The following is a 27,373-nucleotide window of genomic DNA, read 5'->3' as shown; positions in this document are numbered from 1 at the left end:
AGCCTGCTTTCTGCCTGCAAGGGAGTATGAGCAGGTAGTTTTTTGGCTTCTAATATGGGAATATACAAAATAGGGACGGCTTTTAAAAATATTAGACAGCCGAAAACATCTAATGAAGATATTTTTGCCACCATGTTTGTGAAGGAAAAAATTTTAATTTTCATAAATGTATAGACTTTTATAGTAATGTGCTACATGGTACCATCCTTAAAACTTATTTTTCACATTAAAATGAGCTGCTTCGATTTATTAATTTACTCATGAACTTGCTTTTAGTTATTGTTCACTGCCTAGCTAGACATGCCAAATTTATGGATAAATTACATTCTAAAAGTTTGTTGATAATTCAGTTATTTGAAATTGGGGATACAGGTTCCCAATGGAACACAGTTATAATGGATGATTCAGTTCTTGTATTTCAAAATGTGTTCCCTGTTGCAATGGAAGCTCCTAGAACACAAGCTCCTTGGCATCTCAGAAGAGAAGTGAAAGGGGACAGGATGCAGTCCTCAGTGGGCACAGTTCCTAAACATTGTAGACTGTGAAAGTTGGGAAAGTGTTTTTAGGAAAGATGTTTGGAGCTGTTTCTAATTGAAATAAAAGTGCTTAAATTCAGTGTCTTAAAATGGCATTTCAAACTTACATGTTTTCTCAATTCATGAATTCCAGAGTAGGGAACAATTTGACAGTCATTTAAAATGAATAGTTCAATAGGGAAATAAACCGTTCTGAAAAATATATAGACTGTTCTGAATAACCAGTTATTATTTGGAATTGCCGAATTTAGTATAAAAGTAATTGAACTATGTAATCCTCAGAATTTAACATAAAACTTTTGTTTAGTTTTAATCTTTAATATTAACATGTTTTCCTAATGTTTTCTTTTACCTAAAATGGAATAGAGGAAATTAATTTTAACTGAGCCTTCCCATTGCCTTCACTTGGGAATGCTTTATTATAGTTTGGTGACCAAAGGCGTTCTACAGCAGCAAAAAAGCTGTTTGCCAGAATATTACACGGTGAGGTTAACTGAGTTCCTTACTTAGATTGGGGGAGAATAAGTTGACCTGTTCGTGCAGAATAATGACTCGCTCTTTCAGAACAATGCAGAGCTCAGTATTACTTTTTCACAATTGTGTTGCAACAACAGTATTTAGGGGTTCTTAACCAGGGGTCCATGGACCCCAAAGATTTCACAGGGTCTGTGATCTTGAATTGAAAAAAATCAACTTATCTTTATTTTCTGTGACCTCCAACTGAAATCTAGCATTTCCTTCACTTATGGATGCATGCAATAAATAAATTACAGTAGTATTCATTTCACCTGATTGGCAAAGGGGTCCATGGTTAAGAACCCTTGGATATATTAAGCAAATGCTGTGTGCCAGGTGGTATGCTAGGCACTCAACATAAAGAGGTGAGTAAAAAAGCCACAGCCCTTGCCCAGCATGAGCAATTAGCATGAGTTATAGTTCTGTGATCTTTAATTTCAATGACTAAAGAACTCTTAAAGATATTTCATTAAAGTTTATGTAAGTTTCAAACCCTGCTAAACTTTCATGATATTCCCAAGAAACTTAAGGTATATTAAATATTTCTGGGGGCCAATTTGATTTAACTTACATTTTAATATTACATAAAAATGAGTATTTTGATAGATACATAGTTGAACCTCATTGCTTAAAAAAGCAAATGATAGAATTAAACATTAAAAACAAGTTAAAGAGAAATTGAAATTCAGGGTAGGGAACTGCTTTCGTAGCCACAAGAATCTGATGACCTACCCTCGGGAGCAAGAAAAATGTTCTGTTGCTGATATTTGACCAAAGTTTCATTTTTTTTCTGTCCCATCAGTCTCTTGAAATAATTTAAGAGTACATCAGATACATGAACATCTCCAGAGTGCTGGAGAAGATTAGCATTAACTGATTGACTCCATTCACTGGGAGCATGTCCCTCCAGCTCTTGGCTAGTTCAAAGTCCTGGAATGTGAACTGTGATGAAGAAGCAAATCCACACTAAACTGAAGTGCAGTTCTTACTAAATGTAGAATATTCAACCAGGAAGGATTCTATTCATCACTTACTGTCTTGGGGGAAATTTTAAGGCTTTAACAAACTTAAAGTCATAGAACCGTAACATGAAAGGATTAGGCCTTCATCTGTTTCAAGTCTTTGATTTTACAGTGTTTCCTTAAGCCCAAAGTCATATATCTTTTTCTTAAAAAGCATGCTTAAAATATACTTTAATATGTGCTTTTTTTGCTGTCATAGAAAAGTATATACATGTGTAAAAAAAGTTTTTTTAATCCTTATGGTCCCACCCCATAGAAATCACAACTGCTAGCCTAGCACTTTGGTTTTTCTTTTTCTAGACTTCTTTCTAGGCGAGCTGTGTGTATGTATTAAATGCAAAAATGAGATCAGAAGTTGTTCTACTGAATAGCACAGCGGTTGAGAGCTCTGCCTTTGGAATCAGACTGTCCATCCTGGGCTTGTTCCCATCTCTTTCAGTTACTAGTATACAAATGGCCAGTTTCCTTATCTGCAAAATAAAGATGATAATGTACCTATTCATATGGTTATTGTGAGTAATATAAAGGAGATAATACATGTGAACTGTTTAATCTGGCATTTAATAAATGCTTAACAATCCAGCCTGGTGTCCCTGTGTCATCCCACAGGACACTCCTTAGCACCAGGCTTTCCTGTATTGCTTAGGGGGAGAGGATGTTTCCAGGAAGACACAGATGCGTTTTTATGCACACATTTTTTAAGTCCATAAAACAGATATTTTATAAGTGGAGGAAAATATATAGTTAAAATTTTCTCCTGGCTCCCAGAAACCTTATTCAACAATTTTTGATGTGAAGTTCAGCTGTATGATTTAATTTTATAAGGCAACATCCAATTCAAAACTGACCCTATTACCTTTTGTGTTTATTGTAGTACCTAGAGGCTTCTTTTTGCAAATAAGTAAAATGAATGAGTTTCCTAGTAGCTTTTTAAAAATTCTTTTAAAAGTGTATGTATTTTTCATATTAATGATCATAAAACATCATAGTATATGTTACATCATGTAAGTACCGTGACTATCATGCTTAGTTGAGCTATTTTCTTTGTCTTGTTCAAGACTCTTATTGTCACTGTACAATTTGCACTAATTTCCAAGTTGAAATACATTTTTGTCCCAAACTGGTGTGGAAGGTTAAATACTGTCTAAAAATTAACTTAATTGGAAGAGTAACTTTAAAATTTGAGATTTTTGTACTTTCTTAATGTGAAAATTAAATGTGTATATACAAAATAAGTTGACAGTTAAATTTTATGACAAAAGAAGTAAATGTTCTATTTTTCTCTTTTTCTGTAGCTCAACTGAGAAGTCATTTCCTTGGAGATCAACCGGTATGATCTTTTATTATGTAAAAAAAATTGTTTTGCACTCACCAAAAAAGCAATTTCATTGTCTTCTCTCTTGATTTACTACCTCTTGGTGAAATAAGCCAAACAGAGCCTTTGAATAGTAATAGTATTTGGCTACTTAAGTAGTAGTTCTTAATATGCTTAATTTTTAAACGTAATTGAGTAAATTAGTGTATGTCAACTGTATAGAAAGTTAAAGCATTGGACAGCAACATTTTTAATGTTAAACTAGTATCTGAGAAAGTTTCTTTTCCATCATAAGGAAACACTGAGATGCCCTCATAAAGGTTATTGAATAATCTGGGACAGCTGGCTAGACATTTATGTAAAGCAAGTTTTTCTTTTCACCATGTTTCTCATACTCAGAGAAGCATTGCCAGAAATGTTTGTTTTCTTTGTTTTCAGTTGTTGAATAGCCAGGAGCATCTGCTGTAAGATAATTAATTTTGTCATATTAGCTGTGGTTACCTGGTTATATTTTTTTAAGGTGATTAATAGACTCTTTTCTTTTGACCCTAAATTCACCTCATTTAAAGGGTAAATTACGTTAAAGAGAATATTCTGCCACTTTCACAGATATTTGATGTTTTTTGCATTCAGTCTTCATTCAGTAACTGGTTATTGAACACACACACCGTGTGCCCAGGACTATGCATATTGCTGGGAGTGATGGGCCATAGTGATGGGCATGACCCACATGCCTCTCCTCAGCCCTCAGGAAGCTTTCGATATAAACGGCGATGCCAGTAAGCATGTGTTAGCAATGCTAAAATCGGGCTGACAGCTAAATACTTGGGCACTTTTCAAATAGTGCTTACAGTGAGTAAAACTCAGGCCTGCAAATGTCTGGTACCTGGTGGGTTTACCTGAACCTCGTACTAGGATTCTATTGTTAATATGATGTAATCTAGGCACTCTGGTATTTTACAAAGAAGCTATTCCCAAGATATGTAGTATTTACTCAAACTGTAGATTAGGCAGAGATATATGAAAAGCCACCTAGCAATGAGACTTATAAACAATTTAATACAAAGAAAGATATATACCACAAAATAACACATGATTAACACATGCCAAATAAGTTTCATATGGGAAAAATTGTTATAAATGAAAAATCCACTTCAGAGACAACCTTGCAAAGAGGATGGATCTGGAGCCTTGGCCTTAAGAGGGCCCAGGCAGTGGAGAGGAAATTGTCTTTGGGCATCAGAAGAGAGCAGGAATGTTACACAGGAACATTTTTAACTGATTTGGAAGATGGTGAGATGCGAAAGCTAGAGTCATATTGGGCCAAAGACCCATTGAATTCTCCTGCAGGTGGTAGGGAGCCACTAAAAATCCTCAGAGCAAAAATTCACATAATTTAAATGGTCCTCAGGAGGAACAGCAGAGCTAGGAAAAAGAGGGAGGAAAAAAATAGTGGTCAGAGAGAGCAAATGAAAGTGTAATGCAGACTTTGGTGTGTGAGATAATCCGAAGTAGGAGATCCTAAGGATTTAGAGGTTGACTGGGCATGGGAGGGAATGGACAATGATAACTTAGAGGTTTTGAGTTTGGGATGACAGTGAAATCATTAAGACAGGAGAGTGAAGATGGACAGCTGGTTTTAGGGAAATGCCAAGGACTTCAACTTTAGATGTATTATATTTGAGATGATTAAAAGTCAGCAAATGAAAACATTCAAAAAGCATTTAGAAAAGTAAATACTAAGGAGTGCCCTTGATTAAATGTGAAGAAAAACACATCTACTGGGAAGCAGACATGACTCAATTGCTAGAGTGTCCTCCTACCACGTGGGAGGTCCAGGGTTCGATCCCCAGGGCCTCCTGACCCGTGTGGTAAGCTGGCTCACACACAGTGCTGTGGCACACAAGGCATGCTGTGCCACGCAGGAGCGTCCCCACACAGGGGAATCCCATGCACAAGGAGCATGCCCAGCAATGAGAGCCACCCCGCATGAAAAAAGCACAGCCTGCCCAGGAGTGGCGCCACACACATGGAGAGCTGATGCAGCAAGATGACACAACAAAAGAGACGCAGTTTCCCAGTGCTGCCAGATAATGCAAGCAGACACAGAAGAACACACAGAAAGTGGACACAGCAGACAACGGGGAGGGGGCGTGCGGCGCAGGGGGTAGGGGAGAGACATAAATAAAAATAATTCTTTAAAAAAAAATGCATCTATTAAACTGATAGATCCGTGCATGTTAATACATAATTTTGTGGTTTAGGGATTTGGACTAGAGTGCTGTGGATAAGGGATAACCAAGTCAGAGAGAACAAGACTGAATCGGGGGCAGCCTATGCTAAGAGAATGCTGCTGCTTTTAATTTCTTGGGAGGTAATAGGAAAATCGTCTGAAATCTGACTGAGGCTAAGAGAGGAGAGTCAGTTGAGATGTAGTATTGTTTTCCCATTTTGTCAGAGCACTTACGGTCCATTTTGCAGGTAGGAACCATGAGTTCCTTGTTCACCACAGTATTCCAAAGACCAAGTACAGTGCCTGTGTGTGGTAGACCCTAGGTAGTTCACCACTTGGCAAATGAATGGATGCACACATGCATGAGCCCATAGATGCTGCTTTACATTGTCATTGGAATGTTTGAATGTATGTACATTAGCTTCACAACTAAATTCTGTGTCTGTGGAAACTTTTTTTCTTTCCACCTCAATGCCTAGAAAATGCCCAATCTTTAGCAGGTACTGAAATATACACCTAATGAGTGAATGACGTAAATATTTTAACTTAATAGCAAAATATATACTTTGAAAAATAATATCATGCAAAGAAGTTATAAACTTTCAAAATCCTCAGAGTTCTAACACTCCAGTACTATTTTTTGGTTCTTAATTTGACTCATGTGCACCTCAAACCTTTATAGCCTAACATGACATTTAAATAGAAAATCTCCGTTTGCCATAGTATTGCAGGTCTACCTTTATTGATGGACTGTACATCCCCAACCTTGACACCTTAGGCTCTTTAGTTTAGAAGTTGTATGACATTAGCAGTCAGGTGTTTTAGGTCTTTCCTTTCAGTTCTGTACCCTTCTATCATTATATCATGGTGAGATTCTGGATGAGTTTTCTTTTTTCTTATTTTTTTCTTTTTAATTTTTCTCTTTACATATTATAGATTCTGCACACATGCACATGAAGTTCATTTCTTTCCATTTTTATTACAACAGCTTTATTGAGATATAATTCACATACCATACAATTCATCCATTTAAAGTGTACAATTCAATGATTTTTAGTATATTCGCAGACATATGCAACACTCCATTTTAGAACATTTTCATCATTTCATGAAGAAACCCCTGTACCCATTAGCATTCACTCTGCTTCTCCCCCACAAACTCACCAGGCTTAGGCAACCACTCATATACTTTCTATCTCTTTGGATTTGCTTTTCTAGACATTTCATATAAATGAAAGCATATAATAAGTGGTTCTTTGTGACTGGCTTCCTTCACTTAGCATATTTTCAAGGTTCATACATGTTGTAGCATGTATCAGTACTTCATTTCTTTTTGTTGCCCAGTAATATTTAATTGTACAGATATACTACTTTTTGTTTATATTATCAGTTGGTGGTCATTTGGGTCGTTTCCACTTTTTGGCTACTATGAATAATGCTGCAATGAACATATTCATGTACAAGTTTTTATATGGATGTATGTTTTCATTTCTCTTGGGTATATGCCCTAGGAGTGCAATTGCTAAGGCATATGGTAACTATATTTTAACCATTTAAGAAACTGCCATATTAGTCTCTAAAGTGGCCACACCATTTTACATAACCATCAGTGTATGAGGATTCTAATTTCTCAACATCCTTGTCCACATTTGTTACAATGTCTTTTATTTTTTGTTCTATTTTATCTTTTAATTTTCTTTTTTTTAAAGTTAATAGATCACACAAAACGGTACATTAAAAACCATAAGAGGTTTCCATATACCCCACTCCCCACCCCACCCCCATAATTTTTTTAATTGTATTTTTTTGAAGATACATAGATCACAAAAAAATGTTACATTAAAAAATATAAGAGGTTCCCATATACCCCCCACCCTATTCCTCCCACATCAACAACCTCTTTCATCATTGAAGCACATTCATTGCATTTGGTGAATACATTTTGGAGTACTGCTACACCACATGGATAATAGTTTACATTGTAGTTTACTCTCTCCCCCAGTCCATTCAGTGGGTTATGGCTGGATATATAATGTCCAGCATCTGTCCCTGCAATATCATTTAGGACAACTCCAAGTCCCAAAGATGCCCCCACATCACATCTCTTCTTCCCTCTCCCTGCCCTCAGCAACTACCATGGCCACTTTCTCCACGTCAATGCTACAATTTCTTCCATTACTAGTCACAATCGTTCCATAGTAGAATATCAGTGAGTCCACTCTAATCCATATTTTATTCCTTCATCTTGTGGACCCTGGGATGGTGATGTCCATTCTACCTCTATATCGAGAGGGGGCTTAGATTCCACATGGATGATGGGTGCAATTCTCCTGCTTGCAGTTGTAGGCCCTCTCTGTTCCCTGGTGTAGTGGTTGATCATCTTCACCTCCCTGTTAGCTGGCCTGGGTAAGTCCAATGAACCAGAGAGTAGGAGTTGCAACTCTGCTGAGGCTCAGGGCCCAGCTGGCACATGGACAGTCCAGAGATTCAAGTCTCCTGGGTATACACCAACTCCAGCAACAACCACAGGTTCAGTAAAAGTGACAGAAGAGGCATGTGTAGAAAGGTCATATCTGAGTCCAACTCCATCACACTCAGGAACACAAATTCCAAAGTTGGGCCAACTGACAAGGCACTGAATTCCAGAGCCATTTGCCATGACCATAGAACCTGTGGATCTCTGCAACCCTCAGGAGAACTGGGGTTCTATATACTTTGGCTGTCTCTGGGGTCCTGCTGAGGCGTGTATAAGTGTGACCCCTCTGGTGACCTCCCGACTCTTTTTCAAAGACTCTTAGCCATATAAACTCATTTGTCTTTGCCATTTCCACCTTTTATGTCTTTCTTATTATAACCTTCCTAATAGGTATGAAGTAATACCTCATTGTGGTTTTCATTTGCATTTTCCTAATAGCTAATATAGCTTTTCTCTTAATTTTTAGTTTTAGTTCTTTAAGAAGTTAGTGAAGGATATAAAGCATGTTATTTTTTAATCTTACCAGCTGTCTTCATATTGACTTTTTTTACTTAAAAAATATTTTCTCCTGACTCTATAAGTGATATTTAACAATCAGAGAATATTTGGAAAATACAGAAATATATAAAAAGAGTATAAAATTTCTTATAATCAATCTATTCACATAGTCTTTGTCTCCATGTATGTGTATTATACCTAATTTTGTTTTTTCCTTTAGAGCAAAATTTGGAAATACACTGTGCATGCAATTATTTGCCATGTTTTTCATATAATGTCATAAACACCATTTAATATAAAAAAAATTAGTTTAAGTTCATCTTTAATACTATATCAAACATCCTTGCCCTCTTAAGAATTTCAGGGTTAGTAGACATGTGGGGCATTAAGGCAATAACTATATACACTTAAAATTGGGGAATGGATGCTGTAAAGGAATATTATGGATATATACCATATTATTGGACATTCAGGTTGTTTTTAATTTTCCACTGTTATATATACTGGGTGAACATCTCTGTATATAAAATTTTATCCACATCTTTAACATGGGCTAAATTTTTAGGAAAATTATTAAAGTATACGAATATATTTAAGTCTTTTGATATGTGTAATCAAGTTGCTTTCATGACAGATTGTATTAATTCTCCCTCCCAGGGAACAGATGTGGCTAAAGCAATTGGGCTCCCGTCTACCATATGGGAGGTCCAGGGTTCAATTCTGAGGGCCTCCTGGTGAAGGTAAACTGGCCCGTGTGGCAAGCTAGCCAGAACAGATTGCTGGTGCAGCAAAATGATGCTACAAAAAGAGACACAGAGGAGAGACAATAAGAAACGCAGCAGATCAGGGAGCTGAGGTGGCACAAGAGATTGAGCACCTCTTTCCTACTCTGGAAGGGCCTAGGATCAATTCCCAGTGCCACCTAAAGAGAAGACAAGCAGACACAGAAGAACACATAGCAAATGGACACAGAAAGCAGACAGCGGGGGCGGGGGGAGAATAAACCTTTAAAAAAAAATTTCTCCCTTTCTTCCTCCCTCCAGATATAAGAAATTGATCCTCATAGTCCCTCATCAGTGTCATTATTTTTATTTGTAATTATATAGAAAATGTCAAAATACCCTATATTATTCCCCTTTATTTTTTCTATTGGAGTATTAATGCTTGATGAGTAAGAGTTCTTTATGGTCCAGGGATGATAGCTAGTTCCAGTCTGGAAAACTTAACCTGTGCCAGGTAGCTCAATAGAGAAAATTTAATATAGGAAATGTATAGTCATGAAAGTATGCTTGGAAGATTTGGGAGATCAAACAGGATGGTGAAGTACCCCTGAGATTAATGATATTAGGAAGCTGCTCATACCCCTAGAGCTACAGGAGCAAAGTGGAGGTGATTTTGTCAGATCCTGACAATGCTGGGGTTGTGGCAAGGTGGGAATTGAAGTGGGAGTTTTCCAGTATTAGCTGGAACCACAGTGGTGATACACCCACTGCCAGAGACGTTGCCCAAAGTAGAGCAGGAGAAACATCCTGGCTTCTCTTTGTAATTCTCCTAACCCTCACCCATCTGTGTACTGGCTGAACCAAACTGGAGTGGGTAGTTGTAGAATTTTAGTGACCAAAAGCCAGGCAGGCACTGTGTATAATCTTAGCTTGATTTAAAGTAGGCAGAGCATAAGATTAGAGATGAAGATAAATGGTAGGAAATGAAATATCTGAGGCCTTGGCATCCGTTAAAACTCCCCTCCCCTGCAATACATTAACTCAGCTTCAGTCATTTAACCAACATCTTCATGATTTTTGCCATATCCAAGTATCAAATGTACTCTTCTTGAGAAGCAGACTTGGCCCAGTGGTTAGGGCGTCCGTCTACCACATGGGAGGTCCGCGGTTCAAACCCCATGCCTCCTTGACCCATGTAGAGCTGGCCCACGCGCAATCTTGATGTGCACAAGGAGTGCCCTGCCACGCAGGCGTGTCCCCGTGTAGGGGAGCCCCAAGCGCAAGGAGTACGCCCCATAAGGAGAGGCACCCAGCGCTAAAGAAGGTGCAGCCTGCCCAAGAATGGTACCGCACACACAGAGAGCTGACATAACAAGGTGACACAACAAAAAGAAACACAGATTCCCATGCCGCTGACAACAACGGAAGTGGACAAAGAAGATGACGCAGCAAATAGACACAAAGAACAGACAACTGGGGCGGGAATAAAATAAAATAATGTACTATTTTTAATTTTTTTAAGTTAACTTAGTCAAATCATTTTTAAAAAAACTTTCATCACCCTAATTAGTAGGCTGTGCAATAAGAGATTTAGTATATTGGGTATATAGATATGTAATATTTTATACACAAGCATTATCTATGATTTAAAATAAATACATAACAATTAAAAGTTTTTCATAGTGTTAGGGAAAATACAGCTTTAGTATCTGTCCTCACCATACATAATTCACAATAAAAAAATTAAAAATTATTTATTTTTGTCAGAGCACAACTCATTCAAACCTAGGGGTTAAAATTAGTCATTTTTTCTTTTTTTGAGGAGGTGGGTAAAGGAGGGGAAACAATCTTCAAAACAGCAGTCACAACCAGTCTTTCTTCTCTTTCTAACTTCTTAACTAAAGTAATGTTACTTTTTCATTTGCCAACTTTTCACCCATACTCATGACATTTAAGTTGTGACTGTGACAATAAGCTTTAGTTATAAATGTAGAAAATTGAAATTTGATTTTATGAATAACTAAAATCTGCTTTGTTTCACATTGCTTTTTCTGGTAGATATGGATTCATTTTAGAAGTTTGATTAAAAGTAATTGGGATAAAATACCAGCTTTGCTGCTGCTTTTACTATAAGTTTAACTATTTTTTATGTCCCACTTTACAAATAGAGATGATAAATGTAGTATGAAAATGATCTTGTTTTAAGAATTAGGCATTCCTACTCGGAATGAGGTAAAGGTGACTTAAGTGTGAAAAATACTTAAAAGGTCTTTAGTCTTCAGTTTTTGCTATATCGTAACATAAGAAACAGCATTACTCCTTATTGGTTTCCCAAATAAGAAAAAACTACAGAAAAGGATTTAGGATTGAAGTTCTGTTATTGTTCCTCATTTTTCTTTAAGATTTTGAATCTCTATTTGCAGGCAATGTCTAAGTTTTTCAAATTTTATTTGAAAAGCTCAGCGCTTTAAAAGCTTTTCAACAATAAGGTAAATTGTTAGCAGGGCAGTAGCTTGATCACAGGGCTGGACCCCTGCCACTCAGATGTTTTCAGATGTTTCATCCTGTTGACATACCAGAAACAGGTTAGCTGCTAGATTTTCTTTTTAATTAGCTACCTTGCTGCAGCATCATTTTTTAAGGGAATGCTCAAGATTCCATAGACAGAAAAGGTCTCCATTTCTTTATGGTTCAATTCGGCTTTTTTTGCTGGTGATGTTTGGTTGGTTGATTTGTTCGTTTTTAAACTGTATTAGGGATGGTCGGCTCTTGGAGAGTGAAAAACCAAAGCTCTTCCACTCATACTTTGCAGTTCAGGAGCTGCAAGAGATACTTCCCGAAGAGTGGGAGGAATCACCCATTCTATAAAACCTTTCTGTTTTCTGGACTTGTTGAGAAGGAGTCTCTAGGAGATCCTTCTGGAAGTAATGAAATAGCTTGAAGCATTTATGCTTTATTGTTATTTTCCCTTTTGCCTTCTTCATTGTTCTGGATTTTCTGGCTTATTACTGTTAATTATTTGCCCTCTAAAAACATAAATGCATATCTTTTTTTACTTTTATGAAGAGGAGAGTTTCATGTTTTGGGTTCAGCTTTGTCTTTTCCTTAGCCTTACATTTCTGTTTGCTTTTTATGTGTATTTTGCTAAAAAGGAGTTGAGGGAGTGTTGTCCTAATGCTTCCTTCTGTTTCCTTTTTTATTAGTGAGTCATTTCCCTTTGTTCTCGTCATATCTTTTAATGTTTTATTTATTTGTACAGTCTTCTGTGTTCCACCAAAATTTGAGGTAGCTTTCAGGAACACATATAATAAAAAAATAAATGTCATAATCACAGAAAATAAAAATTAGAATAATAAGTAAAGGCCTGAAAATATAAGAATGTAAATATATTCACATATAATTATACTTCATGATAGAAAATACTATATGGAGTTTCTTTTAAAGAAAAAGAGCTTGGGTTTACCTCTCTTTTAAGAAAAATCACACTAATTCAGTCATAAAAATAGCCACACATATTATGCTACCACCGGAAGGAAGCTGTGTATTGAAGCCATAAATGGAGTCCTTTTGTGAGATTAATCTTTGGTTTGTTACTTAACTCCTCCAACCACATCCTGTAAAGTAGATTTTGCTACAAATCACAATTTCACAGTTTTTCTACTCCAGGGGAAAAAAATTACGAGAGCTTAGGCATTGCAGGTTTTAGTACTTATGTAAAAAATGCACGAGGAGGAATCAGCCTGAGAATCTACGCCAACTCTGCACCTCACACCCCACCCCAACTCTACAGATTAGGACAAGGAACATTTTACAGAGCCAAGTACACTGTCCTCTTCCCACCAAGCCTGAGAACCAGCCTCACTGCGTTTTGTTTCATTTTGTTTGTTTGTTTTTTAATTTCTTCCCCTACCCCCATTGTTTGTGCTTGCTGTGTCCTTTTCATTGTGTGCTGTCTGTTTTGCTGTCTTCTCTTTAGGAGGCATCAGTAACCAAACCTGGGACCTCCCATGTTGGAAAGAGGCACTCAATCACTTGAGCCGCCTCCACTCCCTACTTTGTTGTGTCTCCTCTTTCTGTCTCCTTGTTGCATCATGTCCCCGTGCCAGCCTGTTGTGCCAGCCTGCTGTGTCAGCTTGTCACTTGCTCATTTTCTCTAGGAGGCACTGGGAACCGAACCCGGGACCTCCCATGTGGTAGGCAGGCATCCAAATGCTTAAGCCACATCCACTTCCCTCTCATTGTTTTTTAATACTGATATGATTCCTAGAGGAAGAAAGTATCCAAGAAATAGTTGCAGAAGCAGATATTACTGATTATTAAGGAGGCAATAGGGAATTGGTATTCACAGATAATAAAGAGTTCGAAAAAGATTAGTGTCTGGCAAAACAATGACTTAGCAAATGACTCTGGAGCATTTGAAAGAGGCAGACATTTTTTGCTAACCTAAATGCATGAGGGGCTTAATAGGCAAGGGTCAGTCTATTATTACAGTAAGTAGTGAATAGCAGAGAAATTTTTAACAATTCCTTGTGGTAAGGATTTTTGATGTTTGACAATAAATATGGAAGGGTTTAGAAAAGATCATAGGAAAATGTTCATAGAAATTTTAAACTGCTAACATCATTTAAAGTCATATTGCTGCATTCATTTATTGTGTGATATGTATTGAAGTTCCATAATTTTATACTGTTCACTTAAATCATTATTGTGTGTTATTCATTGCCAATCAGTATTTAATATATACTACTAAATTTAAGGCTTTATAGGGGCTAAGATTTGCTTTTTGTTTATATATTTATATTTCTTCTCTAAATTGTATTACAGACACAGATTTCTTCCATTGGGTTGAGTTTACAAAACAAAGTAGAACATGAATATTGAAGATAAATGATAAATGAGAGACTAGCCCTAAGTCAATTTATCTTTTTTCCTTCATCTGGAGCAAGTAATTTACAAGGGGGAAAAAAATCATCAGGGCATCATGAGCTAAGACATGAAATTAAATGGAAACATTTTATACCTCAGTACAAATATAGCAGATTTATAAAGGAGATACAGTAGGAAGTTATGTTATATTGCGTATGTTCATAAGTAGAATATTAGCTGAGCAATCACATATAAAGGACTTATTCTAATGAGGACTTTGAATGTTATGATTTATTAAGGCTATAAAACTCTACAAATGGCACTTCCTGTTTCTCTTAAAAATGCCAGGAGGAATAAGAATTTCTGTTAAAACCTGTCTTAGAGTCCAGTTTTTCCTGCCTATTTTTTTTCAGTCCTTTTTAGTCATATATTCAGAGCAGTCAGTCTTCTTAGCACAAAACCTACAGTGCTATAGCTTTTTGACCACCACTATAAAAGTTCTTTTTTTTCCTGAAAAAAAAAAGTTAACGATTGACTATAGTTAATAGTACAGTTATAAAAATGTTCTTTCATGAATTATAACAAATGTAGCACATTATTGCAAGGTATTAATAATAGGGTGGTATATTGGGGGAAAAATACACCCTAATGCAAACTATGGACTACAATTACTAGTACAATTATATTTTTCTTTCATCAGTTATAACTAAGTTATCATACTAATACAAAATGTTAGTAATTGGGAGGTGGGGTGTATGGGAATACTATATTTATTACATGATGTTTCTGTAAACCTACAACTTCTCTAATTAAAAATGTCCAATTAAAAATCTTTGATATTAAAATCATCTTATTATTAAAAAACATAACTAATTACTATGTATGCTGAGAAACAAACAACCGATAAACAAAATAAACACAATCAAGTGGGGGAAAATAAGTATGTTTCTTGATTTTTTTAAGTCTAGAGGAACTTGGAGTAAAAGATAAAAATCTCCTTCATTTCCATAGCCTGTGCCCCCATACCTACAGACACATATATATACACCGTTAGCTCAGTTTGGTGTGTTTCATTCCAGATTTTTTAAAAACAAGTAAGGATATAGTGTACATTGCTTTATGATTTGGGTTTTTTCATTAGCAGGCTATATGATATAAATATCTTCCTCATTCTTCTTATGGTTGAGAATAACCATTGCTTGGAAAATGTATATAAACAGTCTTTAATTAGTAGACATTTCAGTTTCTTCCAGTTTTTCACATAGACGATGGTAAAGGTTTTCTCTGCCCATGTGCCTGATTGTCTCTGTAGATTAGATTTCTGTAAGTGGGACTGCCTGGGCAAGGGTGTACTCTTTTAAATTAAACCATTTTAAATATTTATTAATTTGAACATTCAGTGTAGACTTCAGCGAACCTCAGACCATCCTATTATTTAATTAGATCTCCTGGAGATTGGAGATCATCCTGATCCGGGAGTTTCATAAAATTGTCAGGTTTGCTTTCTTGTATTTTTGTATCTGACTCAAAATGATCCAAATACATTTTTCCATTACAAAAATGCAGCAACCACCACTAAACAAACACCCTTTTTGATCACCATAGGAGATAATTAGGGAACCAACTTAAATCCCAAGGGGGAACTAGGCACTCATTAAAGATCTCTAGCAATTTCATTGTGCAGAGTTTGAGAACTACTGCTGTATCCTAAAAATTAGTAATATAAAGAGAAAAATTAAATGTATGTCCTTTATCCTACCTGTCCTGAATAAATTTATATTTCAGGTTAACCCAATACTTCAAGCTATTCGTAGCTATCTAAAGAATTCTAAAATATCCCCAAAGAATTATATAATTAGAAAATTATGAGTTTGCAAACTCTGAAGTAATTGATTCAAGCAAACATGTCAATGGATGCTAAAATCTTTAGGACAATGGTCTTCAACCCTAATTGCAATTTAGAATCACCTTAGGTGCTTTCAGATATCCCAGTTTTCAGGCCACATGCCAGACTGATTAAATTAGAATGTCTGAGGGTATGACTAAAGCAGCAGTAGTTTCTTTTCTTTTTTTTTAAGATACATTTCTTTTTAATTTCTCTCCCCTTCCCCACTCCCCCACCCGCCCCCACCCCATTGTCTGCTGTCTGTGTCCATTCACTGTGTGTTCTTCTGTTTCCACCTGCATTCTTGTCAGCAACCTGGGGAATCTATGTCTCTTTTAGTTGCATCGTCTTGCTGTGTCAGCTCTCCACGTGTGCGGTGCCACTCCTGGGCAGGCTACGCTTTTTTCACACTGGGCAGTTCTCCCTGCAGGTACGCATTCCTTGTGCATGGGGCTTCTCTACACGGGGGCGCCCCTGCGTGGCACGGCACTCCTTGCACGCATCAGCACTGCACGTGGGCCAGCTCACCGCGTGGGTCAGGAGGCCCTGGGTTTGAACCCTGGACTTCTCATATGGTAGGCAGACACTCCATCAGTTGAGCCAGATCCACTTTCCCAGCAGTAGTTTCTAAACTCTTCTCTCCGCCCTCTCATTCCAGGAGATTGCAGTGTACAACCAAGTTTGAGGACCACTATATTAGAATAAATGTTGATGGTGAACTTGACAATAGAAACATCAGGCAAACCGCAGCTGAATTGGCTGGTACAGCTTAGCAACCCTTAAAGTAGTACAACCAGATGTGACACAGTTTAACACACATGGCAAGCTTTTTCTCTGACTTTTTGCTTACTAGAAATATTGGGGTTAGAGGAATATGTACACCATGAGAAATCCAAAATGTAGAACATCTATAAATTTATTGCTGTGGTTTCTTCCATGAGTCAAGAACATGAAAATTAGATTACAGGATTTAAGTGGCAATAACACTCAAATGCAATCAGTTTACCTTAATTGAGTCTAACTAGCATAAGCCAACTGAAGAAACATTTCTGCGACCATCAGGAAAACTTGAATATGAACTCACTATGAGATGATAGCATTATGGAATACTTGTGGTTTTGTAAAATCCTTATTTTAAAGAGATACATGAAGTATTTTGAGGTGAAATGGCCTAATGTTTTTAAAATCTGTAACAAAGAAGGATGAAAGAAGAGAGAATGAATGGAGCAAGTATGGCATAATGTAGATAATTATTAAATCTGGAGGCTGGCACATGGAAGTTCATTATACTTTCCTATTTTTATATGTGTTTGCAAACTTTCAAATTAAAATTTTAATTGCAGTTTTTTAAAACAAAATATTCAAAATATTAAGGTTAACATAGGACATCAAAGTGATGTGTCAAAACCAGCCAAGCATTGCCCATACTCTGAAAGTTAGCTCTAACATAAATAGTTGAAAGAACGCACCAGTGAGATGGATGGCATGAGTTTCCCAACCAGTGCATGTTCGTTTAATTTTTATTTTCCATATATTTGGGATTTGTTAAGCAAATCCTTATTAAGCACAATTACCAATAAGTGCTATGAATTTATTGCTACATTGTACATGGGCCATCACCAAATTAAGAATATTAGTATTTTGCTGTAGCAAACATGTATCCAAATATTCTTGAGCTACTTGTATGTGATACATAATGCCTCAAATAAAAGTTTAAATTTAGTGCGTTAGTGCTTATGTGAAAATGAAATATCCAGTTTCAACCTTTAACATTTTATATATGATACAAACATGTCAAGTAAATATTTAAATTTTCCCATGCATTTAATGATATGTGAAGAAAGTTTCTATTAACTATCTAAAATAAAATAGAAATTGGTAAGCCTGAAAGCTGCTCTTTTTCTATTACTGCTTCCCAACAACAGAGCTTCATATCCTCAGTTTATGATTGTGGCTTTGGGAGAATTAGAAAGGCTGCCATCTATAATTCCATATTTCAGTCTTAGGCCAGAATTAATCTGCATTTTGCTCTATCTTGATAATATCCACTGAAAAAATAATCCAGTGGGAAAATAGAGAAACACCCTAATTTAGAAGAACTAATCATTTCTTTTCAATGTCAGTATTATTCCCTATGGGTTTGTTATTTTGTTGTTGTTGTTTTAAAGTAGGTTATTTTTTTAAGCTATAAGGCATCTATCTTGTATCTTAAGTATGCACATTTCCATATTTGTTAGCATTTTTTCCAAAAGAGATCAAATGTGTCTTTGAAAAAAAGTTTTAGAGTGATTTTGAGCACTTAAATGCATTTCCACAGACGTGACTTTTTAGTCATGTCACAGTGAATCCTTTACTCTTTTTTCAGATGGGTGATCCTATAGGAAACAAGAGCCCAGTGGCCATTATCTGAATACCCACATTATAAATAATGTTGAAAACTTTACATGAATGTCCGTTTCTTTTCATCTTTATATTTCTTAACTCCTTGGTTTTCTAGCATTCCTTTTACAGTAGGTAAGATGCTTGTATTTTAATTAGTATACAGATTAAAAATACTTAATAAGCACTTATCTTATTATGATCTGTGGATACTTTTATTCAGCTGGCTTTTCTCTATAAATTTTTTTTTTTGTATTCTTGAACAGAATTTTGTAATTTTTTGAATATTTGTGAACAAGAGGTCTCTCTGGTAGTGTTCAAAACTAAAATACTTATCAGGTTTGTCATTGTACAAATAAAATAAAGCTAGTTTATACATATACAAAGTTTGCTTTAACTAGGCAGACAAACATGCACAATGGATTTCATCGCAGGTAGTTGGTGTTTAGAGCAAAGTTTAAAGGGAACTAGAAGATACTTCCTTAATGATTTCTATTTTCCAAGGTTTTTCATGTAACATTTTCTAGAGGAGTAAAAATTTTAAAGCCGTTGACTTATTAATATTTAAAAGTATGCGTAAGACCCAAGAACTCAGATATACATAAGAGAACCAGACCAGAAATAGTTTTAAGAAACATGGTTTTCTCCCTCTTCTCTAAAGTCTTTGTTTTCACTAAAATCCAACTTTTAAGGGATATCATCTGGTTTGTTGAGTCAGCAAACTCCAAGTATCTATAATGCTTTTAAAATGTCTGTCAATGTCCACCTGTAGCGTTTCCTATAGACTAAAGAACATTGTGATCTCATTCCCTCTGATAATAATGTGACCTTTGTAGAAATGAGTCTTGTGCATTAAGAAGATACTGAAGAGGAGAAGTTCTTTTGGGGACAATCTCCCAGGTCCTCCTCCAGAATTCTCCCTACAGCTTGTTTTCTTAGCCAGAAAAGGCTCTGGAATGTTTGCCTTTCTGTAGAAAGTTGGCACCCTCCTGAGTCTCTGGTCCTATGAGACACCCATAGCCAAATAGGAAGTTGAGTCCCCAAAAGAAAGAAGTTTCTATTCATATTTTTTCATAGTTGCCCCTCTGAGTATGATGGCCTAACCTCAATGCCCAGGCTAGAGAGTTGGAAGAAATGTGACATATTCCATTAACTGTCAAAGAGAGTGTCATCTGTCTTAACATTTTGTGCTATTACCTTCCCAAGAGTCCTACAAAGATTTGACAGTTCACTATCTTTTATGTCAGGGCAAACCTCTAAACACCCTAGCAGCTCAGAACAGGCACAAACAAAGGAGACTCTAGCACAAGATTGCAGTTCCTAGACTGTGAAAAACTACTTACAGAGATGCATATACTAAAACTCTTCTAACTAAAAAGACTTCTGTTTCCATGGTGATTTTACACATAATACAGACTTTCCTCGTTTCATACAGTATAAACAGCAAGACACACAGATTAACAAAGGAGAGGCATTTTTAATTCCAAGTACTTTGGAGAAGACTTAGAATTTTTACTGAGCTATTTTTGCACATTTTGTGCATATTTGGGAATGTACCTCACAATCCAAGATAACTTAATTTACTTTGTTTCATCTTCACCATGAAAAGGGGTAGATAATATACCAGATTTTCATAGCCTTCTAGCATTATTGTTCCTTACCCACTAATAGTTTTCTGAGTTGCAACCTACTTTTTCAAATAAATTGCCCTTTTATCAATATCAGGGCACTCAGATGAAATATAACAAGCAAGAAGCTTCAGGCTTCTGATAATCTCTCAGCCTTGGGTGCAGATGGAAATTTCTTTCTACCTTGCAGCTTGTTCAAGTTCTATAATTTAGACATAGATTTTTATTTTCTTGGTAGATGCTAATTTGATGTTTGAAAATACCCCATATTATATTTCTGGTGTCCCTAAAAACATGTTTGTGATTTTTTTTTTAAGTATCGCATATCCTTTGGTACACAGATTAAAGAAGTAGCATTTACATACTATAATTATTTTACTTATAAAAATGTCTCGATTTGATATTCTGATTGTGCTAAATTACAAACATGATAACTATTTAGAGTTTACAGAATTGGTCGTGACATGAATAACCCCATTCTATATGTTTCTGTGGTTTCTCAGGTGAATTTGACTGGTGTCTTATTCCACTGCCCATAGCAGATGTTTTTAAAAAACATTCACCTTCAAGTAAGATTGCATAAATAATGCATGATTAATAAATGCAAACTTTGCCATACTATATAAGGAACGTTTTTATCCAGTAATCAGGAAATGGGGTCTTCTGTTTATATAGGTGTGTATATAATTTGTGAATGACAAGTTTCCAAAGAAACAGTAAATATTAGTAAAACTCTTTTGAGACTTTATTTAGGAGGTACCAGATATTGAACCCAGAACCTCTTACATGGGAAGCAGGCACTCAACCACTTGAGCTGCATTCCCTCCCCTACATATCTTTTAGTAACTGAGAAGAGGTTTCAGAATCAGTTTAGTTTTGCAGATATCCATTAACATAGGGCTCTGCTATAGAAGTAGAAAATGACTAAAAACCTTAGTCACAGTATGGAAAGAAAGTGTTTATATTATAGTTCATATTAAATAAATCATATTCTAAACTTTTTAAAGTTTAACTTATATTTTACTTAAAGAGTGCACAAAATTTACACTCTTTTCTATAAACAAACCCAGTTATTTAGATCTTCAGATTGAATTCTTAAAACATGGAATTTAGTATTTTAAGTATTTTAGTTACTATTTCTATTTCTCTTCCATATTCTATTATTATCTGGGATGTTACATTTTAAAAAGCGTAAGAAACATCATCAGTTAGTAACTTTTTTTTTTTGATTCATATTTTATTTACAGGTAAATGAAACACACCCCTTATAAAGTCTAATTTGGGTTAAGGAGAGCAATACAAAGAAGTAGTTCTGGCTCTACAGCGACATTAGAAAGGAGACAGGCTACCATTTCTTTAAACAATGATTTGTTATTGAAAACAAAAAAACAACCTCATGATTTCTTCATGTTGCATATGTGAAAGTATTCAAAATAAAAAATGAACTCTTCAACACTCTACGGTCTGGTCAAATTTGTGAGGTTACTCTGATATCACCCTCATTTCAGTGACAGCCTTTGCTTCCTGAGAGCAGTAGTCCTGAGCAAAAGACTATACTACTCATCCGGAGTATCTGCTCAAGGAATAGAGAGACCTAGATCCTTAAGAGCTTCTTGGATTCCAGCTGGGTCCACTCTGCCACCCTTTGTTCCTCTAGGATTTCTTTAGTAGATACTTGCTGGAGGGGTGTGTTACTCTCCTTTTCCAAGTGTTTTCCTCCTAATAGGACCACATTTTCTCCTCTGACCACAAAAATCCCTTGAGAAATGTTACTGTATGTTTTGCCCACATGAATATGCTCCACAGTCTGATGTAGCACTGAGTTAGCAAATTGATCAATGCTTCTTAAAAAGCCTGTACATGTTCTTCCATCTCGAAGCAGGACCAAGTGCTTTTTCTACAGGCTTCCTCAGCAGAGGCGCCGGCCGGGAAGTAGGGTCTTACCCAGGACTCGACTCGGAGGCGATGAGCTGCTCACTGTCAGTGTCCTCCATGAGGCTGGCAGTTCCGGACATATGGTTTATTTTTGAGCTGAGATAATGTTGAACATGCAGAGGCGCCACCAGCGTGTGCACCTCATTCCTTCTACCCCTGTCACCACCTCCGTGGGAGCCCTGATCCACACAGGACCCGGGCGGGAGCCCTGACCCACACAGGACCCGGGCGGGAGCCCTGACCCACACAGGACCCGGGCGGGAACCCTGACCCACAAGCACGTTCGCCCAGTTCGCCCAGGCTCTCGGCGGCAGGCCTGCCGCAGTTAGTAACATTTAAAGGGTACATCGTTATGTTACTTTGGAATATTTTTATAGTGTTTGGCTTTGTATTTTTTGAGATAGTAATACTGTTAAGTTTTATTATTAGAGCAACCAGTATGGAATCACAGATCTTACCTTTTGTGCTTGCTCTGCTTACCGTTATTTATTTAAAGTAGCTTCTATTAAGAGTTGAATTGAGTACAGTTGATTGTCACATGGTTTGTGAGAAAATGTTCCATTGAGTGAACAGACGCAATTGCTAAGGTTCAGATTTCTGGGGTTACAGCTTCCTCTTTTCTATTGAATAATAATTCCTAATGGCGGGGAGGCAAGGAGATGGTGGCACACTTAGAATTAGAACTCTAATTGTTTTTGCTTTCCATGGTAACAACTTTTCGGATTCTGACACTGCACGCCACCTGATGTTTTTAAGCTGAAAACTTTGATGTATTGATATCCCAGGTTTATCTTTTATTAAGTTTCAGCTGAGAATCATCTGATCATCATTTTTCTTTTAAAGTCTGTGCATTTTTCTGCATATGGGAATTTCTGAAGCTACTGAGTGGTACTTCCGTGTCTATAATTTGTGACTCTTTCATCTTTGTCTCTCTGGTGTTCCATTCTTGGATGGAACAAAGCTAGCCTGCTGCATGGCTCTGATTTCAGGGTGTTTCCTGTGCAGCTATGCCCAGCCATTCCAATTCCCTGTAAAGCTCTTCCAGCCTAGTAAACTAGGTATTTTACTTAATCCTTAATAAAATTCTTTCAAGAATTGCTATATAAGAATATTTAGAACGCTGGAAACTCAGAGCAGAATACTTACAAGTGAAGCAGATCACCTTCCAGTATTACGTGCCTGACAGAGACTCAGATCATGTTTCAGCATGTACCAGGGAAACCATATACAATCTGTAATCTTTATTGAAATTTCAAATTTAAGAATTCAGAACTGTCACAGAACTCTGTAACCTATAAGTATACTGTCAAATGATATATCAGGAGGCAGGTTGTTAAAAACCCATATTTAGAATGTCTAGTGAGTCTTCCTGGAGGCTAAGAAACAAAACTTAGATTAAATCTCACATCAAGTTAAAGTCTTAGAATGCAGTGGAATTTCCAAGTTCTCACATAAACCTTGTGTTTGCCTTCTAATCTAGCTCAATCAGCAATGCCTGAAAGTTTCACTTTGCTTTACACAGCCAATCTTTATTAAACCCCATAAGGTAAAGCCACAGCACGGTGCTGGCGGTGAATCAGCACCCCGTAAAGGGAAGCTGCTGTTGTTATTGGGAATTTATTCAACAGATATTTACTGCGTACCTACTGAAGTACCTAGACTTTGGAGATAAATTAGTAAGCAGAGCAGGCAAAAGTCCCTGTCTCATTGAGCTTATATTCAAGGAGACGGAGCTGGTGGTTAGTGCTGTAGGGGAGAGGAAAAAGCTCTCCTCTTGTGGTCAGTGGACATAGCTTAGATGGTACATCCCTTAGGAGGTATTTCCTAAGCACTACTCAGACACACACACATACCATATCTATTCTGTTCATTATTGTATTCCTAGCACCTAGCATATAGTAGGTCCTTAAATGGATGACGGAAAAAAAAAACTAATGAAGATACTGAAATCCTGAGGTTTATGTATTGAACTCAGAATGTGTGACATGGGCTTAATATAAGTCTTTAAATGAGAATGAAGCAGCATTCCTGAAAAAAATGTTAACAGTATAAGGATTAAATTTGAGGACAGAAAGACTTGTAAGTGAAGATAATTAGCATATGGGCAAATCGATTTTTAATATATTAGAAAGAAGAAAGCATAATTGAATGGAATTGGGGACACATGGCATGACCTATACTTCCTAAATTTGTAGTATAAAAAATAGAGTTTGAAGTGGAAAAAAAAATTAGTTGGGGCTTTTTTCTAAGTTAGAGATGGCAAGATGGTCCAGTTGAAAATAAAACAAGGTAATGGGAGAGACAGATTTGGCTAGAGGAGAGTTATCAGGTTGTGTTTGTCTTGATTGATTTGGGAAGAACCTGGTAGAATAAAATAAGCAGATGAGTAAAAAATTAAAGTTTTGGTTGTTTGCTGCTTTAAAAACTGTGGTTTCTTTGATTGCAGATGGCATAAAATATAGAAAACAGGCTCTGCCTTCAGAGATTTTATCACCAATCTCAATAATGTGTATATTATATAAATTTTCATTTTAAAACTTTGGTATGTCAAGGATCTTGTTAAAGATACTTGGCCACCATTGTCACTCACAGTTTGTTAATCCTCTTGGAGAAAGTCACCTGAGAGAGTTTTCCAAGGGGGAACAAGATTAGTGTGCAGATTTTTATTTAATACAGTGTTTAAGTTACTGGGGCTTGTTATCAGTCTGAACAACATTTGTGAAGTACAGCAAAATATATTAATAAATTATGAGTAACCGTGGAACACTTTAATATAGATAAATTCAAAATAATTGTGCTGTTTAAGATGAAAATTGTCTTGAATTAACAAAGATTTTAAGATGTTATTGACATATATTTGAAACTTTTAAAGCAAATTTTTGTGTAACATTGCCATTAAGTTTAGCTGATTAAATTTATCTCCTTGCAGACGTGCCAAATACTGGTACAAGCAAACCTCGAGTTTCCGACACTGTTCATCCCAACACCTATCTCATCAGGACAGAGCCAGAACAAGGAACCCTCTATTCACCAGAGCAGACCTCTCTCCATGAAAGTGAGGGTCTGTTGTATTATCTTTTAAGTATTGCATTTTGCTTTTAATATTTTGTTTGAAAATGAGCATTAGAAGTGTACAATTAAAAAAAATTTCCTGCTGGTTTTGTTCTGCAGGATCATTGGGTAACTCAAGAAGTTCAACACAAATGAATTCTTACTCTGACAGTGGATACCAGGAAGCAGGGAGTTTCCACAACAGCCAGACTGTGAGTAAGGCAGATAACAGACAGCAGCATTCATTCATAGGATCAACTAACAACCAATTGGTGAGGAGTTCTAGAGCTGAAGGACAGACTCTAGTTCAGGTAAGCAAAGCACACCAAGATCATTTTGAAGAAGTACAGTACTAGTTGAATTTATTAAAAGTAAAACCCATTTGTACAAGTTAGAATTTATAGAATAAAGTGGCAGTCATTTTTACACTATTAGAGTCTATTATATTAAGGAATTTTTAAGGCATAAAACCTAAAATATATTAGCTCTGTCTATTAGTTCCTATTCAAGAATTGTATTAAATCCCCAGACACAAGAGAATAATTGTTTTGGAAGCAACAAGTTTGGCATGAGGAGAGCAGTCCAAGAAGCATGTGATAGAACTGGGTAGAATACTTTAGTAACTCATGGGTTTTTGAGTTTCTAAAAGTTCTAAAGCTAAAATATGCTATAGTTTAGATTGCTGTTCTCACATCTACATATCATAATGCAAAAAATTCAAAATTTTTACCCTCTTCACTGGAATTATTCTATGAAACACATTTCTTATCTTTTGCTAGACTAGAGCTATTCCTGCTTATGAAAAGTTACTGTTTAGCAAATATCCATTCTGCTAAGTTAGAGTTCTCTAACTTGTTAGCCAAAAAAATAGTAATATTGCATATATATATTTATATAAACTCCTTAACTCCTCCCTCACTGCTACTTTATTCACATCAGCCCACCAGCATATGCCAGGTTAAGAGAAGTGGTAAGAATCCTGAGCGGCCATTGAGGATAACTGTCTCTCTAGGGATCCCAGTGATATCTCTGGAAGTGAAAAGTGGCAAATGATCAGAGATGTTAGGCTAAAGTTCTTATTCTCATACTGCATCACAGGAAGCCTACAGGTAAACAGAAGTGAGTGAAACACAGTGCAGCTTGGACATTTTCACGCAAAGATTCAGAGGAATACTTTTAAGTAATTTGAAACATTTTTATATTAAAACAATATAGTACGTATTTTTAAACCCAAAATAGGAAATCTTGTGCTTATAGCAAACTACTTCAAGCTGCATCCCCAGTTCTCAATTTGTACATTTACTCTCTTCTACTAGGGATGCTTTGATGGGGGGAAAAAAAAAAAGAGAGAGAGGCTTTAGACTAAATGCCTATAGTAGCTCACCTGCTTTGGCCAATTTCTTTGTAAGCATGTCTACTGAAAGCTGGCATAGAAAAAGTTTATTTCTTCCTTAAAAGTGATCATGAGGGAGTCAGTATAGCTCAGTGGTTAAGGGCCAGCTTCCCACAAATGAGGTCCCAGCTTCAATCCCCAGCCCTGGTAAATAAAATTTTTTAAAATGTGATCGCAGTACCCAGGGTACTTCTTTTTTATTTTGTTTTAAATGTACGGCTGATTTTGTTCCTAGAACTGATGAATTTGGTTGCAAGGGGGCCGCTAAATCTTAATTTGCAAGTATTCTGGCAACACATTTTTTACCTATCTAGACCAAGTGTCATCCCATTTTGGTAGTTGACAACTCAAAGTAAGATTTTCTTTACTGATTTTTAGCACTGTCAGTAAACCCCAAGCACAAATTTTAACTTTTCAACTATTTACTAATTTTTAAACTCCTTCTTTTTTGGCTTGCCGTTTTTGTGCCATCACTGTCCCTCTCCAGATCTTCCCTCCATGGCTATTGCCTTCCCAGAATTGTTGAGCTTGAGCACACATGAGGTGTCAGAGAAGATATTTCATGTTTGTTCACTCCTCCTGGAGGCAAAGTATGCCTCCTTTTATGACAACCAGGGGTATACAAAGTCCTTTTCTTATCCTGGCTTCTTCCCTTATCACTACTAAACTGAAAAGTGGTTGGGAGTTAACAGCAACTGTACTGTAGCAACCACTGGGAGATACACTGAACAGTCTGGTCGTGGGCTTGTAAGAAAGAGCCCCAGACTCTGTTTTGTTTCTCTTTCGGCTTTCCTTTATCCAGTGCCTGTTCCCTCAAGCCAGTTCTGTCCAGTCTCCATTCTTCACTGTTACACAGCATCAAGAAAAGGATCTGAGGCCCACTGTTTAAAGGAGTGTGTAGCCTCACAGTAGGACCAG

General features: G+C 36.5%; 1 protein-coding gene across 50 annotated transcripts in view; it reads left to right on the top strand.

The window, feature by feature from the left end:
- PKP4 (plakophilin 4) overlaps window positions 1–27,373 on the top strand; it is a 269,591-nt gene that overhangs the window by 179,426 nt on the left and 62,792 nt on the right. For 27 of the 50 annotated variants that reach the window (XM_071216397.1, XM_071216396.1, XM_071216409.1 and 24 more), the window contains 3 exons: window positions 3,370–3,404; window positions 24,941–25,072; window positions 25,183–25,373. In XM_071216397.1, coding sequence (XP_071072498.1) covers window positions 3,370–3,404; window positions 24,941–25,072; window positions 25,183–25,373 — 358 coding nt within the window. Of the gene's footprint in view, window positions 1–3,369; window positions 3,405–16,380; window positions 16,500–24,940; window positions 25,073–25,182; window positions 25,374–27,373 lie in introns of those variants that run through there. The other 23 variants (XM_071216406.1, XM_071216402.1, XM_071216398.1 and 20 more) reach the window with 4 other exon arrangements.

Source organism: Dasypus novemcinctus, chromosome 7 (genome assembly GCF_030445035.2).
Source record: "Dasypus novemcinctus isolate mDasNov1 chromosome 7, mDasNov1.1.hap2, whole genome shotgun sequence".
NCBI classification, from domain to species: Eukaryota; Metazoa; Chordata; class Mammalia; order Cingulata; family Dasypodidae; genus Dasypus; species Dasypus novemcinctus.
The sequence above is the reverse complement of the archived record's forward strand: the minus strand, read 5'-3'. Positions and strand labels throughout refer to the sequence as shown.